General features: G+C 43.0%; 1 protein-coding gene across 11 annotated transcripts in view; it reads right to left on the minus strand.

Annotated features, from left to right (window-relative positions):
- GJC1 (gap junction protein gamma 1) overlaps window positions 1-17,070 on the minus strand; it is a 40,882-nt gene extending 23,812 nt beyond the window's left edge. For 3 of the 11 annotated variants that reach the window (XM_082706385.1, XM_082706381.1, XM_082706384.1), the window contains exon 1: window positions 15,505-15,912. Coding sequence is in view for 1 of the 11 variants with exons in the window: in XM_082706380.1 (XP_082562506.1) it covers window positions 16,041-16,110 (70 nt within the window). In the remaining 10 variants the exon portion in view is untranslated. Of the gene's footprint in view, window positions 1-15,022; window positions 15,327-15,504; window positions 15,913-16,040; window positions 16,266-16,601 lie in introns of those variants that run through there. The other 8 variants (XM_082706386.1, XM_082706390.1, XM_082706387.1 and 5 more) reach the window with 6 other exon arrangements.

Consider the following 17,070-nt stretch of genomic DNA (forward strand, 5'->3'; position numbering starts at 1 on the left):
TTTTTTAAACATCTAGATACCAGTGAGGAGATGAAAGTAACCAAAAGAGGAAAATAGGGCCTGGAAAAAATGCTTACTGCTTATAAGCTAAAGCTATGGAGCTACCAGATGGTTATATCCTTTTTTTTTTTTTTTTAATTTATTTATTTGGGGCGACTGGGTGGCTCAGTCGTTAGGCGCCTGCCTTTGGTTCAGGTCATGATCCCAGAGTCCTGGGACTGAGCCCAGCATCAGAATCCCAACTCAGTAGGAAGTCTGCTTCTCACCTTCCCACCCACCCTGCTTGTGTTCTCTCTCACCATCTCTCTCTGTCAAATTAATACATAAAATCTTAAAAAAAAAAAAAAAGATTTATTTTTTGGGGGGAGAGCATGCTCGTGTGCAAGTGCAGGAAAGGGCAGAGGGAGAGACTCTTCAAGTAGACTGCCTGCTCAGCAAGGAGGACGAGCTGGGGCTTGATCTAATAACCCATGAGATCCTGATCGGAGCCAAAACCAAGAGTCAGAGGCTCAACCAGCTGAGCTACCCAGGCACCTCAAGGCTTTCATATCTTTGACCTGGATGTTTATGTCAAGTCTGATTTTTTACAATTTTTTTTTAAGATTTTATTTATTCCTTTGACAGAGACAGATCAGAAGTAGGCAGAGAGGAAGGCAGAGAGAGGAGGAAGCAGGCTCCCTGCCAAGCAGAGAGCCCGATGCGGGACTTGATCCCAGGACCCTGAGATCATGACCTGAGCTGAAGGCAGAGGCTTTAACCCACTGAGCCACCCAGGCGCCCCTTTTACAATTTTTAAAAATTAAATTATTTTAAAGATTTTGTTTGAGAGAGAAAACACCAGCAGAAGCAGGCGGAGGCAGAGAGAGAAGCAGACTCCCCACCGAGCAGGGAGCCTAATATGGGACCCTGGGATCATAACGGGAGTCGAAAGCAGACCCTTAACTGAAAAAGCCATCCAGGTGCCCTGATATTTTTTTAAATTTTTGACTGAAGTGGAAAATAACTAGAGAAAGGTGTATAAATGTAAGCATGAAGTTCAGTGAATTGTCACAAACCGAACATACGCCTGTAACCAGCACTAAAATCAAGAACATTACCATCCACCTACAGCCACAATCATACCCAAGGGAAACCACCATCCTTCCTCCAACAGTGTATGTAAGTTTAGCCCAGGGATAGTTGTTTGTTTTAAGAGACTGTCCTATGAACTTTGGGTGTTCTGCAGCATTCCTGGTCTCTTCCAGTTGTGGCAACCAAAGATGTCTCTACACATCGCCAAATCCCCCTTGGGGTACAATATTATACCACATCCACATTAAGACCCACTTGTTTACCTGTTCTTGAACTTAATGTAAATGAAATCATACAAAATGGGCTTTCTTGTATCAGAATCAAAAAGAATATAATCTTTTGTGTCTGACTTCTTTTGTTCACCATCTATTGAGAGTCACCAATTTTACTAAACCTAAAGCTCTAGTCTGTTCACTCTCTTCTCTTTACTATATTACTATTGTGTGAATGTATCACAATGTATCCATTCTACTGCTGATGGGCATTTGAGCAGTTTCCAGTTTTGAATATTATGAATAATGCTACTATGAACATTCCATGTATGTCGTCTGGTGAATCCGTGTATGAATTCCTGTTGAATACCTAGAAGCAAACTGTCATGTCAGCTTCCATAGGTTAGTACTTTTCCAAAGAGGGTTATATCAATTCACATTATTTCTTGTCTCCTTTTTGTTCACGTCAGCAACTAACTATAATATATATAAATTACTATATATTATAAAATATATATTATATATTTTTTGCAGGGGAGGGGAGATACAGAGCAAGAGAGAGAATCTTAAGCAGGCTCCATGCCCAGTGCAGAGCCTGATCTCAAAACCCTGAGACCAGGGGTGCCTGGGTGGCTCAGTGGTTAAGCCTCTGCCTTCCGCTCAGGCCATGATGTCGGTGTCCTGGGATCAAGCCCCGCATCAGGCTCTCTGCTCGGTGGGGAGCCTGCTTCCCTCCTTCTCTCTGCCTGCCTCTCTGCCTACTTGTGATCTGTCTGTCAAATAAATAAATAAAAATCTAAAAACAAAAACAAAAAAAACCCCTGAGACCATAACCTGAGCCAAAATCCAGAATTGGACACTTAACTGACTGTACCACCCATGTAACCCAACATTTAAATACTATGGAGTCAGATAATCTTATTGGCCGAATAAAGCCTGTCAATTTGTGACCTGTTTAAAAAGAATATTTCATCATGTGGGAAAATGCTCCTATGTAGCAGAGACAAAAACCAACCAAACAAAAACCTTCCAGTAAGAATATGTCTGAATGGAAATACACCAACATTGACAATGGCCTTTGAATAATTTCTATTTGCTTTTCCGTATTTTCTATAACAAACATGTAATAAAGGAATTGGAAAAGCTTTTTTCTATACAACAAAAGCCCTGAAGGAAATTTAAAAAGTAGGTCAGGGCACAAATTTCATATTTGCACACATTCATAAAGACCTAATTAAGTAATGGGTATATCACAGAAAAGTGTTAACTATCTCATAAAACCTTTGATACAGTTACTACACCCCCCTGCAGAAAGGGGTCCAAGACAGAATTTGCGTAAAATTCCACTCCAGAGTAAAACAGAGTCTAGAAGGTAATTCGTAATTTGTAAGGATATATCAAAAGATAGCACTATTCTTTTTTTTTTTTTTAAGTTTTTAAAAAAGTTTGTTTATTTAAGCAATCTCTACATCCAACATGAGGCTCAAACTCATGACCCTGAGATCAAGCGTCAGGTGCTCTACCAACTGAGCCAGCCAGTCACCCCAGAAGACTAGTATTCTGACATGATGTCGTATATCCCAGCTTACTATATCATAATATTGCTCTTTACATTCCTTTAGAAACACTATAAAATCATTAAGGGGTGCCTGGGTTGCTCACTTGGTTGGGTGTCTGACTTCAGCTTGGGTCACAATTTTGGAGTCCTGGGATGGAGCCCCGTATCAGGTTCACTGTTCAGCAGGGAGTCTGCTCCTCCCTCTCCCTCCAAGCCTTCCCCCTGCTCATGCTCCCTCTCTCTCTCTCTCAAATAAATAAATAAATAAATACATTTTAATATGGTCCAGAAGCAACATGGAAAATTAACATATCCAACAGTCCCTTTAAATATACAGTTGTTGCCATTGCTATCTGCTTATTGAATGTCTGCTACTGAGTATTTGGAAAGAGCTACCTTATTTGGGGAAATTATTATTAAAATGCCACCCAAACTTAACCAGTCTCCATTATTTCTTTTTTAAGATTTTATTTATTTAAGAGAGCGGGATAGCAAGTGAGCATGCACAGGAGCAGGGAGAGGAACAAGCAGACTTCCTGCTGGCTTGGTCCTAGGACCCCGAGATGGTGACCTAAGCCGAAGTCAGCTGCTTAACCAACCAAGCCACCCAGGAGCCTCCCAGTCTCTATTATAAGTGAGTTCTAGTAAATCTTTATTTGACATGTGAAAATGTTATAAAACTCATACTTTCTGTCCTAATCATTCCACTTCATTTTTTTCTCCTTCATATCAAGGATTCTTCTGTTGGGCTAAGAATATGCCCATGAGATTCAGTATAAACCCAAGAGATTTCTCCTGAGAGAAAATACTAAATGCTAACATGCTGATTATTTAAAACAAAATCATCTATTACTTTAGGGCTTTGAAGATTAGCTAAACTGGAATCTAATAAGACCACTATTCTGAGCACAGATTTCATCTCCCATTTTCCTACCTCAAAAAACCATGCCAGGGGTGCCTGGGTGGCTCAGTGGGTTAAAGCCTCTGCCTTTACCTCGGGTCATGATCCCAGGGTCCTGGGATTGAGACCCACATCGGGCTCTCTGCTCAGCAGGGAGCCTGCTTCCTCCTCTCTCTCTGCCTGCCTCTCTGCCTACTTGTAGTCTCTGTCTGTCAAATAAATAAATAAAATCTTAAAAAAAAAAAAAAAAAAAAAACCATGCCAGTATGTATGTAATTTCAAACCACAAAGAAAAAACAAAACAGGGGCGCCTGGGTGGCTCAGTGGGTTAAGCTGCTGCCTTCAGCTCAGGTCATGATCTCAGGGTCCTGGGATCGAGCCCCGCATCGGGCTCTCTGCTCAGCAGGGAGCCTGCTTTCTCCTCTCTCTCTGCCTGCTTGTCATCTCTCTCTGTCAAATAAATAAATAAAATATTAAACAAAACAAGACAAAAAACCAAAAAAAAAACAGCAGTTTTCTGTGGCACATAAATAAAATACAGCAGGGAATTTTTTCTTTTCTTTTTAAAGTAAGCTCTAGGGGTACCTGGGTGGCTCAGTGGGTTAAGCCTCTGCCTTTGGCTCGGGTCATGATCTTAGGGTCCTGGGATCGAGCCCAGTATCGGGCTCTCTACTCAGTGGGGAGCCTGCTTCCCCCTCTCTCTGTCTGCCTCTCTGCCTACTTTGTGATCTCACTCTGTCAAATAAATAAATAAAATCTTAAAAAAAAAAAAAAAAAAGGTCAAGGGTTGCATGCCTCACTGACTGAGCCAGCCAGGTACCCATAGGAAATAAACTTCTATTAAGAGCATTCTGGGGGCGCCTGGGTGGCTCAGTGGATTAAAGCCTCTGCCTTAGGCTCAGGTCATGATCCCAGAGTTCTGGGATCGCGCCCCACATTGGACTTTCTGCTCAGAAGGGAGCCTGCTTCTCCCTGCCTCTCTGCCTACTTGTGATCTCTCTCTGTCAAATAAATAAATAAAATCTTTAAAAAAAAAAAAAAAAAGAGCATTCTAGTGGGGTTTTAGTCTGTTAAGCACCTGCCTTCTGGAAGGTTATGATCCCAGGGTCCTGGGATCAAGCCTCATGTGGGGCTCCCTCGGTGGGGAGTCTGCTTCTTCCCCTCCCTCTGCCCTTTCCACAAGCTAGTACTCTCTCTCTCTCAATTAAAAAAAAAAAAAAAAAAAAAAGGCATTCTACTATGGGTTCCAAATGCTAAGATGGGGGTGGTGCTGGCTGGTGGAGCCTGGGACTCTTGATCTTGGGATAGTAAGTATGGGCCCCACACTGGGTGTAGTAGAGCTTTTTAAAAAGAAATGTAAGGTTGATTTAAATTTCTCCCTGAACTAGTAACCATAATGAACTGGTAATCAAAATAAATCTAATCAGTAGAATGCTTTGCAAGGTATGTATATATAATTTCCTCCCCAGGACACATCTCAATCATAAACATATTTTGCCACTCTTTTCTGAGTTCAAGTAATAGGATACAACGGCTTCAGATACACAATTCAGTGAAAGAACCGAGATGCTCCCCCAATTCCTAACAATCTTTCCAAACTCAAAAAACAAAACAAAAACCAAACAAAAAAAAACAAACAAAAACCAAACAACAACAACAAAAAAACCCTATTCCTAAGTAATTCTGAGAAACGCACATCTGCTTGACCTGCTCAACCTACAATAAATACAAAGCTTTCACACTACTAAATTGGAACATTAAGGTCAAAGCAAGCTAGTTGAGTTAGACACACAAACAACAAATTCCCCTTCAGAAAGTATTATACGGTTTCTCTCATGAAACATTCTTTATACAAATCTAGATAGGCTAGTCAATCAGGTCTCTTAAAAAGAGATCCCAAGATGACCTGGCTGGCTGAGTCAGAAGAGCATGCGGACTCTTGATCTTGAGGTTGTGAGTTGGAGCCCCATGTTGGGTGTAGAGATTACTTAAAAAATCTAGGGCGCCTGGGTGGCTCAGAGGGTTAAAACTCTGCCTTTGGTTCAGGTCATGATCTCAGGGTCCTGAGACAGAGCCCCACACTGGGCTCTCTGCTCAGCGGGGAGCCTATTCCCCACCCTTCTGTCTGCCTCTCTGCCTACTTGTGATCTCTCTCTCTGTCAAATAAATAAAATTGAAAAAAAAAATTTTTGTAAATGCTTTGAAGACTGAAAACTGGGCACCTGGGTGGCTCAGTTGGTTAAGCAACTGCCTTCGGCTCGGGCCATGATCCCAAGATCCCGAGGTTGAGCCCTGTATCCAGCTCCCAGCACAGCAGGGAGCATGCTTCTTCTCCCTCTCCCTCTGCTGCTAACCCCCGCCTGTGTTCTCCTGCTCTTTCTGTCAAATAAATGAATAAAAAAAAGCTTAAAAAAAAAAAAAAGCTTAAAATATTACATATTCTTAGATACAAAAGCCATCATAAAATATTAGTTTTCCTTAAACTGATCTAAGATGTAATGTAATCTTGATTTCTAAAAATGCCAATCAGATTTCTTAGGAAGCAGACAACCTGATTCTAAATTTAACGTGAAGGGGTGCCTGGCTGACTCAGTCAGAAGAGCATGTGGCTCTGGGGGTCGTGCATTTGAGCCCACATAGAGTGTTGAGATTCCTTAAAAAAATAAACTTAAATAAATCAAATAATGAATAAACACATTTAATATGAAAAATAAAGTTAAGAATGGTTGGGAACTTTTTCTTTTTTTTTTTTGAGATTTAATTTACTTATTTGACACAGAGAGAGACAGCCAGAGAGGAAACACAAGCAAGGGGAGTGAGAGAGGGAGAAGCAGGCTTCCCGCTGAGCAGGGAGCCTAATGTGGGGCTTGATTGCAGGTCGCTGTGATAATGACCAGAGCCAAAGACAGTAGCTTAACAACTGAGCCACCCAGGCGCCCCCATTTGGGAACTTTTCTTAAAGAGTAAGAAGGGCACACAAGCTTCTCTAGATATAGATTATAAAACTAATCATTTTAAAAGGTGGAACTGGCAAAAAGATTAATAGATCAATGGAATGGAACATAACACAAAGTCCAGAAGATCAAAATACAACTGGAAATGTAATGTATGAAAGGTGGCATTTCAAAGCAAAGAACAAAACATGGAATATTTAATAAATTGTAATAAACTACCATAGGTAGCTCTCTGGAAAAAATTAAAGTTGGGTTTTTAAATTCCAGATGACGGGCACCTGGGTGGCTCAGTTGTTAATCGTCTGCCTTGGCTCAGGTCATTATCCCAGGGTCCTGGGATACAGCCCTGCATGGGCTCCCCGCTCAGTGGGAAGCCTGCTGTCCTTCTCCCACTCCCCGGGCTTGGGTTCCCTCTCTCGTCAAATAAATAAATTCCAGATGAATCAAGGATTTAAAATTAAAAACAGGGCCCCTGGGTGGCTCAGATGGTTAAGCATCTGCCTTCAGCTCAGGTCATGATCCTGGGGTCCTGGGATGGAGCCCCACAGTGGACTCCTGGCACCGAGGGGAGTCTGCTTCTCCCTCTCCCTCCCTATGCTCTCTCTTTGTATCTCTCTGTCTCAAATGGATAAATAAAATCTTAAAAAAAAAAAAAAATTAACATGTACGGAGGGCTTACTAATACGCCAAGCACACCTTTAAAGAAATAAAAATTAAATTAAAAACAATGGCAGTTAGAAAAAGCCATGGACATTTTTTTCCCTTGATAATCTGAGTAGAGAAGACTTCTAAAATGATACAAAAACCTAAAGGTCAAATGAAAGAAATGACAAATTCAATTATCCAGTGTAATTTTTGGAAAGCAAAAAAAAAAAAACCTGTAGAAAACTCAAAAGATATACTGAATGCTTAAAATGATTTGCAGCTCTCAGAATAAAAGGCTTTATTTCTCTAACACATAAAGAACTCTAACATCAATAATAAAAAAGGGTGCCTGGGTGGCTCAGTGGGTTAAGCCTTTGCCTTTGGCTCAGATCATGATCTCAGGGTCCTGGGATTGAGACCCCACCCGCCTCTCTGCCTACTTGTGATCTCTTTGTCAAATAAATAAATAAAATCTTTATAAAATAATAATAATAATAAAGACCGCTCAATAGAAAAATGTGCAATGGATAGACAGAGGTCTCAGAAAAAGAAATATACATTTTTTTTAAAAAGATTTTATTTATTTGAAAGAGAGACAGTGACAGAGACAGCGAGAGAGAGCACAAGGGGGGAGAAGAGAGAGAAGCAGGCTCTCACTAAGCAGGGAGCCCCACATGGAGGTTGATCCCAGGACCCTGGGATCATGACCTCAGCCAAAGCAGATGCTTAACAGCCTATGGTGCCCCAGAAATAGAAATGTTTTTTAAGGATATGAGAAGATATAATTATCACTTGTAATTAAAGACTTACAAATTAAAACTACACCAACATACTACTTTTTATTTATCCAATTGGAAAAAATTTAAGAAGTGACAGCCAATCACTGACAAGGAAGAATACAGAATAGGGTATATGGTGAGGTGAACTGGTTATATGAAGAACACACACTCTTTTTGACCCAGCAATTCCAATTCTGAATGTTCATCTAATAAATATGATTACATACATAGAATATTCACTGTAGCACTGTTGATAATGTGCTGGAAAAAATTTAAAAGTCTATCTGGAAGGGATTGGGTAAACAAATTACAGCACATCTGGTAGTCAAAAAGTAGGAGACACACTTATCTCTAATGATAGAAATAAACTAAGATATATCAGCCAACAATTTAGGCTGTAGAACAGTGCATATGTATGCTACCATTTATGTGTATGTGTGGAGAATTACTGAGTCCATGGATACCTCCATTCATAAAAAAGGGTAAATAATAATTGCTTCAGCAGAAAGAAAATGAGTGAGAAGAGAATAAAGGAAGACTTACTTTTCACTGCAAATCCTTTTATACCTTTGGGATGATATAATACCTAATACATTACCTACTCCAAAAAAGGAATTAAAAAAAAATTCTTTCATAAAGATTTTATTTATTTATCTGACAGAGACACAGTGAGGGAGGGAACACAAGCAGGGCAGCAGCAGAGGGAGAGAGGAAGCAGGCTTCCCGAGGAGCAGACAGCCCAATGTGGAGCTCAATCCCAGGACCCCGAGACCACGACCCAAGCCGAAGGCAGACGCCTAATGACCAAGACACTCAGGTGCCCCCGCAAAAAGCAATGTTTAAAAGTCTACAGGGGGACGCCTGGGTGGCTCAGTTGGTTAAGCAGCTGCCTTCGGCTCAGGTCATGATCCCAGCGTCCTGGGATCGAGTCCCATATCGGGCTCCTTGCTCCGCAGGGAGCCTGCTTCTCCGTCTGACTCTGCCTTCCACTCTGTCTGCCTGTGCTTGCTCTCGCTCGCTCTCTCTGACAAATAAATAAAAATCTTAAAAAAAAAAAAAAAAAAGTCTACAGGGACACCTGGGTGGCTCAGTGAAATGGGTTAAAGCCTCTGCCTTCGGCCCAGGTCATGATCCCAGGGTCCTGGGATCGCACCCCGCATCAGGCTCTCTGCTCAGGAAGTGGGGAGCCTGCTTCCTCCTCTCTCTCTCTCTCTCTCTGCCTGCATCTCTGCCAACTTGTGATCTTTGCCTGTCAAAAGAAAAAAAAAAGTCTACAAAGTAAAATACTCAAGTGCGAAACTATCAACATTGGCCGTAATGTATAAACTGTCCCAGTTTCTTGGGACATTAATTATACTGAAGCTTGGCCCAGCAAATAGGAAGAAGAAATGAAAATCAGAACTAGGTACAGAATGTCAAAGAAAAAACCTAATCTTCAATTTCTTTATTACATCTGACAGCCTGCCTAAGCCAGCTATGATTATTTTCCTGGAAGGCAAGTGTACCCATTGTGTATATTACACCAGTGGTGACCACTCTATTTCTGGTCTACTAAAACTACTGAAGATTGCTTAGGCCATGGCTATTAGCAAGTTTACATCAATAAATATTTACTAAGGAACTAACACTATATTGGCATATAAGACCAACAGAGCAAAAAACAACATAAAATAATGAGGCTTCTTTTCTTTTTTAATAAAGATTTTATTCACTTACTTGAGAGTGAGTGGGGGAGGGGCAAAGGGAGAAGGAGAGAAACTCAAGCAGTCTCTGCACTGAGCTCAGAGCCTGATGTAAAGCTCAATCTCACGACCTAATCATGACTATGCTCAACTGACTGCACCACCCAGGTGCCCCAATAACGAGGCTTCTAACTAGAATAACAAAAGCTTTGTCAGAAGTTACTTTGCTACTATCAGCAATTATAAATAATTAGTAAGCACTCAATTAATTGTTGAATACAGATACGAACTACAAGCTAGGTGCTGTGATACTGGGCTGCCCAAGACAGTTATTACTCCTGACTTTATGAAATATACAGAACAGACTAATGGTGAAATAGGCATTATACAAATAATTAATCAATATTGTGATAAACCCTATAAAAGAGAAGTGCAGGGACGCCTGGGTGGCTCAGTTGGTTGGACGACTGCTTTCGGCTCAGGTCATGATCCTGGAGTCCCAGGATCGAGTCCCGCATCGGACTCCCAGCTCCATGGGGAGTCTGCTTCTCTCTCTGACCTTCTCCTCGTTCATGCTCTCTCTCACTGTCTCTCTCTCAATAAGTAAAATCTTAAAAAAAAAAAAAAAAAGAGAAGTGCAGCATACTATTAACTGAATCTAGGAGGATCATAAGATTTCTCCACAAAACTGCTATTTAAGCATATTTTGAAGAACTGAGAAGCTGCCTTCCAGGCAGAAGAATTAGCTACTACATGTCCAAAGGCCTTGGGTGAGCTTTGAACCTTTAAGGAATGAGGGGAGGGGGGCAGGGAGATCAGCAAGATCAGCAAGCCAGACCACTCATAATAAGAAGGTTAAGTACAAAGACATGACGCTGGAGGAGTAAGCAAGGCCAGATCACACCTTCTTAAATGAAGAGGGAAAGTCTTCAATGGAAAACAGAAGTCTTCAGGTAAGTGACTTGGTTAAATTTGTTTTATAAAGACAATTCTAGCTGTTCTGAGAAGAAAAGATGAGGATATACTGCTTAGAGCATATATGTATGTAGTAAAAGTACAAAGAAATGCAAAGGAGTAATAAATTCAATTAGTGGGGTACCTGGGTGGCTCAGTTGGTTAAGAACCTGCCTTTGGCTCTGGTGGTGATCCCAGTGTTCTGGGATCAAGCCCTGCATCAGGCTCCCTGCTCAGCCAGAAGCCTGCTTCTCCCCTCCCACTCCCTCTACTTGTCTTCTCTCTCTCTCTGTCAATTAAATAAATAAATAAAATCTTTAAAAAAAAAATAAATTCAATTAGTAATTACCTCTGGCAAGGAGGTCTACAATGGAGGTTGGGGAAAGGAGGATGCAATCAGGTGGGGAAACACCTGAACTTCACTGGCAATATTTTATTTTCCTAAGCTGCACGGTGGTTATGTTAAGTATTTATTGTAGTATTATTTATTACTTTTTCTATCTTAAATATCTCATACTACCCCCCCTTTAAAAACAAGAGTCAATGTGGAAAGACCATTTATAATTGACTGTAATAATCCTAGGGAAAGGTGACCTAGACTAGAATGGAGAGACTAAAGGTAGAGAAAAATCACAAGTCTGGCCTCAGTAAGTTGTTGATAGAGCCACTTAATTAAATAGTACAGTGAAGAAGGTCTAGGTCTGGAGCCAAGATCAAGAGGTCAGTCTGCGCATCTCGAGCAAAGTGCCTCTTGAAACTAAGTACAGATGGTGAGTAGGCAGCTGGGATCAGAAAAGAAGTTTGGGAGGCAGACAAAAATTTGGGAATATTCAAAATACATATTGTAACTGAAGCCACAGAATGGATGAAATCAGAGTACTAAGACTTGAGAAAGTCCATCAATTAAATATCTGGTGGGGGGGGAGTGAAATATATCTATATCTATATCTATATCTATATATATATATATCTGGTAGAGGGGCACCTGAGTGGCTGAGTCAGTTAAGCGTCCGCCTTTGGCTCAGGTCTTGATCCCAGGCTTCTGGGATCAAGTCCCTCAATGGGCACCCCGCAGGCAGCCTGCTTCTCCCTGTCTCTCTCTCACATGAATGAATAAAATCTTAAAAAAAAAAAAAAAAAAAAAATCTGGTAGAAGAGGATGGCAGGCGGCGGCCAAGGGGACTTGAAGGAATAGCCAGAGAGCAAGGCGGTAAAATCAGAAGCCAGGAGATAAAGAGTACTTCAGGAAGAAATTTTTGAACAGAAATAAACACCTATTGGGATGCCGGGGTGGCTCGGTTGGTTAAGGTGTCTGCCTTCCACTCAGGTCATGATCTCAGAGTCCCGGGATTGAGCCCTATGTCTGGCTCCCTGGGAGTCTGCTTCTCCCTCTGCCCCTCCCCACCTTGTACACATCACATGCACGCTCGCTCTCTCAAATAAATAGATAAAATATTTTTTAAAAAAGATTTTTATTTGTCAGACAGCACAACCAAGGAGCAGCAGGTAGAGCACGCAGAGGGAGAAGCAGGCTCTCCACTGAGCAAGGAGCCCAATGCAGGACTTGATCCCAGGGTTCTGGGATCATGTGAGCTGAAGGAAGATGCTTAACTAACTGCACCACCCAGGCACCCAAGTAAATAAAATCTTAAAAAGTGGAAATAAAAATAAAATAAAATAAACACCTATTCTGAAATGGGCATTTAGGAACCTGAGGTTCAAGATTGAGTCAAATAGAATTCCCTAAAAACAGAAAGTTCAGATCTACCTTATTTTGAACACCCCCCCCCAAAATGTTATAACCCAGTTAAGTAACAATAAACTCAGTCAAAACTGATAAATCATACAAAGATGTAGATGAAAATAATCTCTAACTATATAAGACTTGAACATCCAGTTTAGAGATTAAAGGAAAATAGGGATATATGAAGTTTATTCCATTTCTATACAGAAAAAACAAAAATTTACTCCAAAATCCTGAACATTTCTTTTGTTTCAAATATTTCTGAGAATTTCCAAATTGCTAAACCTTTCATCATGGTAAACTGCAAGCATTTTGAGAGCAAAAACCATGTAGCATTCATCTTCAGCATCTTACAGCATTCTCAAAAATAACTGAATGGAAAAAAAAAAAAACCCCACAAAAAAAACTTCCTTAAATGAATGAACAGCCACTGAGTACTTTTGTCCAAGTTGTGCTGATGCTATAAGCAATACAGATCAAAAGTACAAACTTTAACTGAGGGCTCTACTCATTCCACAGAACACTTCTTTTCTCAGAAATAAAATGGTTTCTGCAAAGAGATCTTGTCCTTGTCCTAGGGGGGAAAAAACACTTTGGGCAACACATTCCACACACAGGTTTCAATGACAAACTTGAAGGTTGTCAACCCCTACAATGTTTCCAAAATTCAAGAATGTACTACTACAGTATGCCAGCCAGTACTGTCTGGTCATTCATTCTAAAGAGCAGTAGAAAATAGCAATGCTCACACTTAAAAGAGTAAGTCCTTATATTTCCACAAAAACTAAACTCATCAGTTGCAGTAGTTATGTCTGAAAATTGTTGGCACTTAGCCGATATCAAAAGTTCTGAACTGTGTTTTAGGTTAATGATATCAACTAAAATCTATTACCATATGTATTCTCAAAGAAATGGTCTAAAAAATAAAAAGTAATCCCGTTTTTCTTTGCCTAAATTTCTTTTCAGATATTTTGGATAGAAGCCACACATGTTTCTATGCAACAAGCTCCAATTAATAAAAATACATACATTTGCAAATTAAAAAATAAAAAAAGAAAGCACCGGTTTGGAAATAAAGTATACTCCCAGTTGCACTAACTATCCAGACTAATGAGAATGGCGGGGAGGGGGGGGGGCGGCACAGCTCATTTATTCTGAAATGTGAACGAACCTCAGATAAAAAGCCCAACTTTTTGGAACTGATCTCTTTGCACTGAATTAGGCATAGAACAAACTATTCATTTATTAAGACTATGATACTCTAGATTTTAATTACATATTTTGTATTCTAGGATCCCAATTACTGACTTTATAGGAGAGCCTGGAGTTAGGGTTGTGGTGCCGCTAATCAGAGACAGACCCTCTATTCCTTCCCTTTTGCTAATTTACACAAATATAAAATATGAATAAAAATATTAAGGGGAACAGTATTTAAGTAAAATTGTTATGTTGAAGATATGTTAACTTCTTAAATCCTGGGGCGCCTGGGTGGCTCAGTGGATTAAAGCCTCTGCCTTCGGCTCAGGTCATGGTCCAGGGTCCTGGGATCCAGCCCTGCATCAGGCTCTCTGCTCAGCAGGGAGCCTGCTTCCTCTCTCTCTGCCTACTTCTGATCTCTGTCAAATAAATAAATAAAATCTTAAAAAAACAAAACAAAACAAACTTCTAAAATCCTTTAGAGTGAAGGCTGAAAGTCCATTCTACCTTCATGAACTGAATTGAAAGTCTCTGGGTCCTTAGCTTTTTTTTTTTTTTTTTTTTTTTTTTTTTTTTTTGAGAGAGAACTGTGGTGGCTACCTGGCACAGACAGAAAACCAATTCTGAAGTCACACAACCCAAAAAAGAAGCTAAAAGCGTTGGCTTTTAGAAAGGATGTTTCAAAGGCTCTGGAAAACTGCACAACAGTTTAAAACAAGTGGTAGACAGTATCAAACAACTACAGATCAGGACAAATTAAAAAAAAGAAAGAGCTTTCATATGGCTCCTATGTATTCTCTTCAAAATGCCCTTTCCTTACAACACTCTGCTCACAAAGATCTGGCCAACACTAAGACCACAGCTTTTTACCTTCTACCCAGAAGGGTCGGTGCATTTCTTCAATTCTGCCATTATACAGCACTTAAGAAATCTAAAGCAACTACAATACACTATGCTAAATTCCAAAAAAATAAACCCAACAAAACTCCTGGAAACGTGGTAACTACAATTCACAATACATTTAATCAGAACCTTTGGAATTAAGTTTATTTTTCTGCATTCTTACTCTGAATAATACCTAAACCCTCTTCAGGGGGGTAAAGGATTTGATCCCTAAATTACATTATTAATCCCCTTTTCTACAGATACGTGAAGTAGTCGAGATATGCTGTTTCTCCGTTTATCAGAAACCAAAATCCCCTTCATGTACACAGTTTGATTTTTATAGCGTTTTCCCATATACTCACTTCCAAGTATACACAACACGAACATATAATTTTAGACTAATCAGGCGCAAGATAACGCTTATCCAGAACTTATTCTACCTTGATTTACTCGATTCCACCAAGTCCGGTCTTGAGGCTAACAAAATAAAGCGTGAGCACAATGAAATCTGGAGCATCGCAGGTTCTCAATGAACAAACATTCCTTCAAATCATAAATCCGAACCCGCCCGCTTCACAAAGAAAAAGTAATCCCAATCTTAGAAAACAATCCAAGGGAAGGAAAACAACCCAAATTCTAAAACACACATTCACGTAAAGCCTTTCAACTCAAAGCTCCAAACGCAGCCACCAACCACATAATTGGCTACAATCGCAGCTTTAGCGCCTTCTCTTCATTTTGAATCTGCAGATCGAAGGGAAAACAAAACAGTTGTCCAAAGTTTCACGCAGCGGAGGTGAAAAAAAAAACCATTTTAAGTAAAGGGAACATGTAAATCAGGAGGCGACCGCGCCATTCACCGCCCCCCCGCCCCGACTCCCTCCTTCCAGCCCTCGAACTAAATCTTGTCTCAATCACTAACGGGAGGCAGGAGTCCCGGTAGCGGTGTTCGAGGAAGGAGTCAAACGAACCGCACGCCGCCGGGAGAGATGTCAGGGGCCGAGCGTCGGGAGACAAAGACCAGCCCGCGAAGCGCCCCGGCGGCGAGGGGCGGCCCCGGCGCGGCCCTGCGCCCCTAACCGCCCCGACGAGTTGCGAGCACCGCCGAGCGCCGCCCAAGTGCGCGCCCGGGGTCCTCCGGGCTCTCCGCCCGCCCAGCGCGGCCCCCGCCGCCCGGGCCCACCCCCGGGCCGTTTCCCTCCCAATTTGGGAACCGCGCGCCCAGGGACAAAGAGGGAGGGCGCGCAGGGGGCAGCGGGCGGCCGCTGGTCAGACGCCCCTCCGGGATCGGCGGGAAGTCTCGGCAGCAGCGGGCCCCCCTCGCCGCACTCTTCCTGGGACCCCTGTCCCCTGCGTTCCCCCCCCCGCCCCTCCTCCATCCTCCCCAGAAGTTCTCCCGCCCCCCCCCCGGCCCCGCCCCTTGCCCGCTCCTCAGCCGGCCCTGCGGCCGCCCCTCACCGGGCGGCGTGTTCCCCCGGAGCCGCCTCCTCCGCCGGGCCTCGGCCCGTCCCGCGGGCCGCCGCCTCATGTGCCCCGCGTCGCCATCGCCTTCGCTGCCACCCGCGCCTCTCCTCCAACTCTCGCCGCCGTCACCGCCCTCGCCTCAGTCTCCAGCCGAGGCCAAAGCCGCTCCCGCCGCCGCCTCCCGCTCCCGCCGCCGGGACCCGCGGGGAGGCGCCTGCGCACTACGCGCCGCGGTGGGGGCGGGGGCGTCCCGCCGCGGCCTGGGAGCTGGGGGCGCCCGGCACGTGGCGCTCGGGTGGGAGGGGGCGCCCCGGAGCGCGCGGGCTGCGGCGCGGGCGTCCCAACTTTCTACGGTCGGGCCCTCGCGCGCTCTCGGGCGGTCCCGGGGGCGCCGAGCGTGTCGGTACCCCTCGCGTGGAGTCTGGACCTGGGTAGGCGCAGACCTCGCCCGCGGGACAATTCATTCCTCTAGCTTGGCTCTCGGGATAGCCGTCCCCCGAGGCCCGCGCCTCTCTTTGGGCGGGGTACTAACGGCGCCGTGAGGACACGCCTTACCTGAGCATCCTAAGTCGGTCCTACGAGCCCGGGAGTTGTCTTCTGTGCGCTCCGCCGAGGCCTGGGTCCGGTGTGACACATCAGGTTGCTCACTCTCGGTTCTAGGTTCTGCTCCTACTGGCCCTCGTCGGGTCAATCATCCTAGCTCCTTTGAGTCTTGGCTTTTAGTGGCGTTCTAGATACTTTCTCGAGGTCCTGGACTTCTCAGATTAGCAAGACCCTAATAGGCCATTTCCTCTTAACCCCTTGCATCCCAGCAGGATCCCATTCAAAGGACTTTCTGAAGAATTTGTACGCTTGGGAATCTCCCGCTTTAAACGACCTCGCCTCCAAGGAATCTGGAAACTCCTCAAATGCTTTAAGTCCAGCCAGTCCGTGCATAACAACGGAAGGCATCCCAAGGAGATGGGCGAGTACTTAACTTTGTATGGAGTTTGACAACTCCTGTACTCCTGAATTATCTCTGACC

Source organism: Mustela nivalis (genome assembly GCF_964662115.1).
Source record: "Mustela nivalis genome assembly, chromosome: 17".
In the NCBI taxonomy this organism is placed as follows: Eukaryota; Metazoa; Chordata; class Mammalia; order Carnivora; family Mustelidae; genus Mustela; species Mustela nivalis.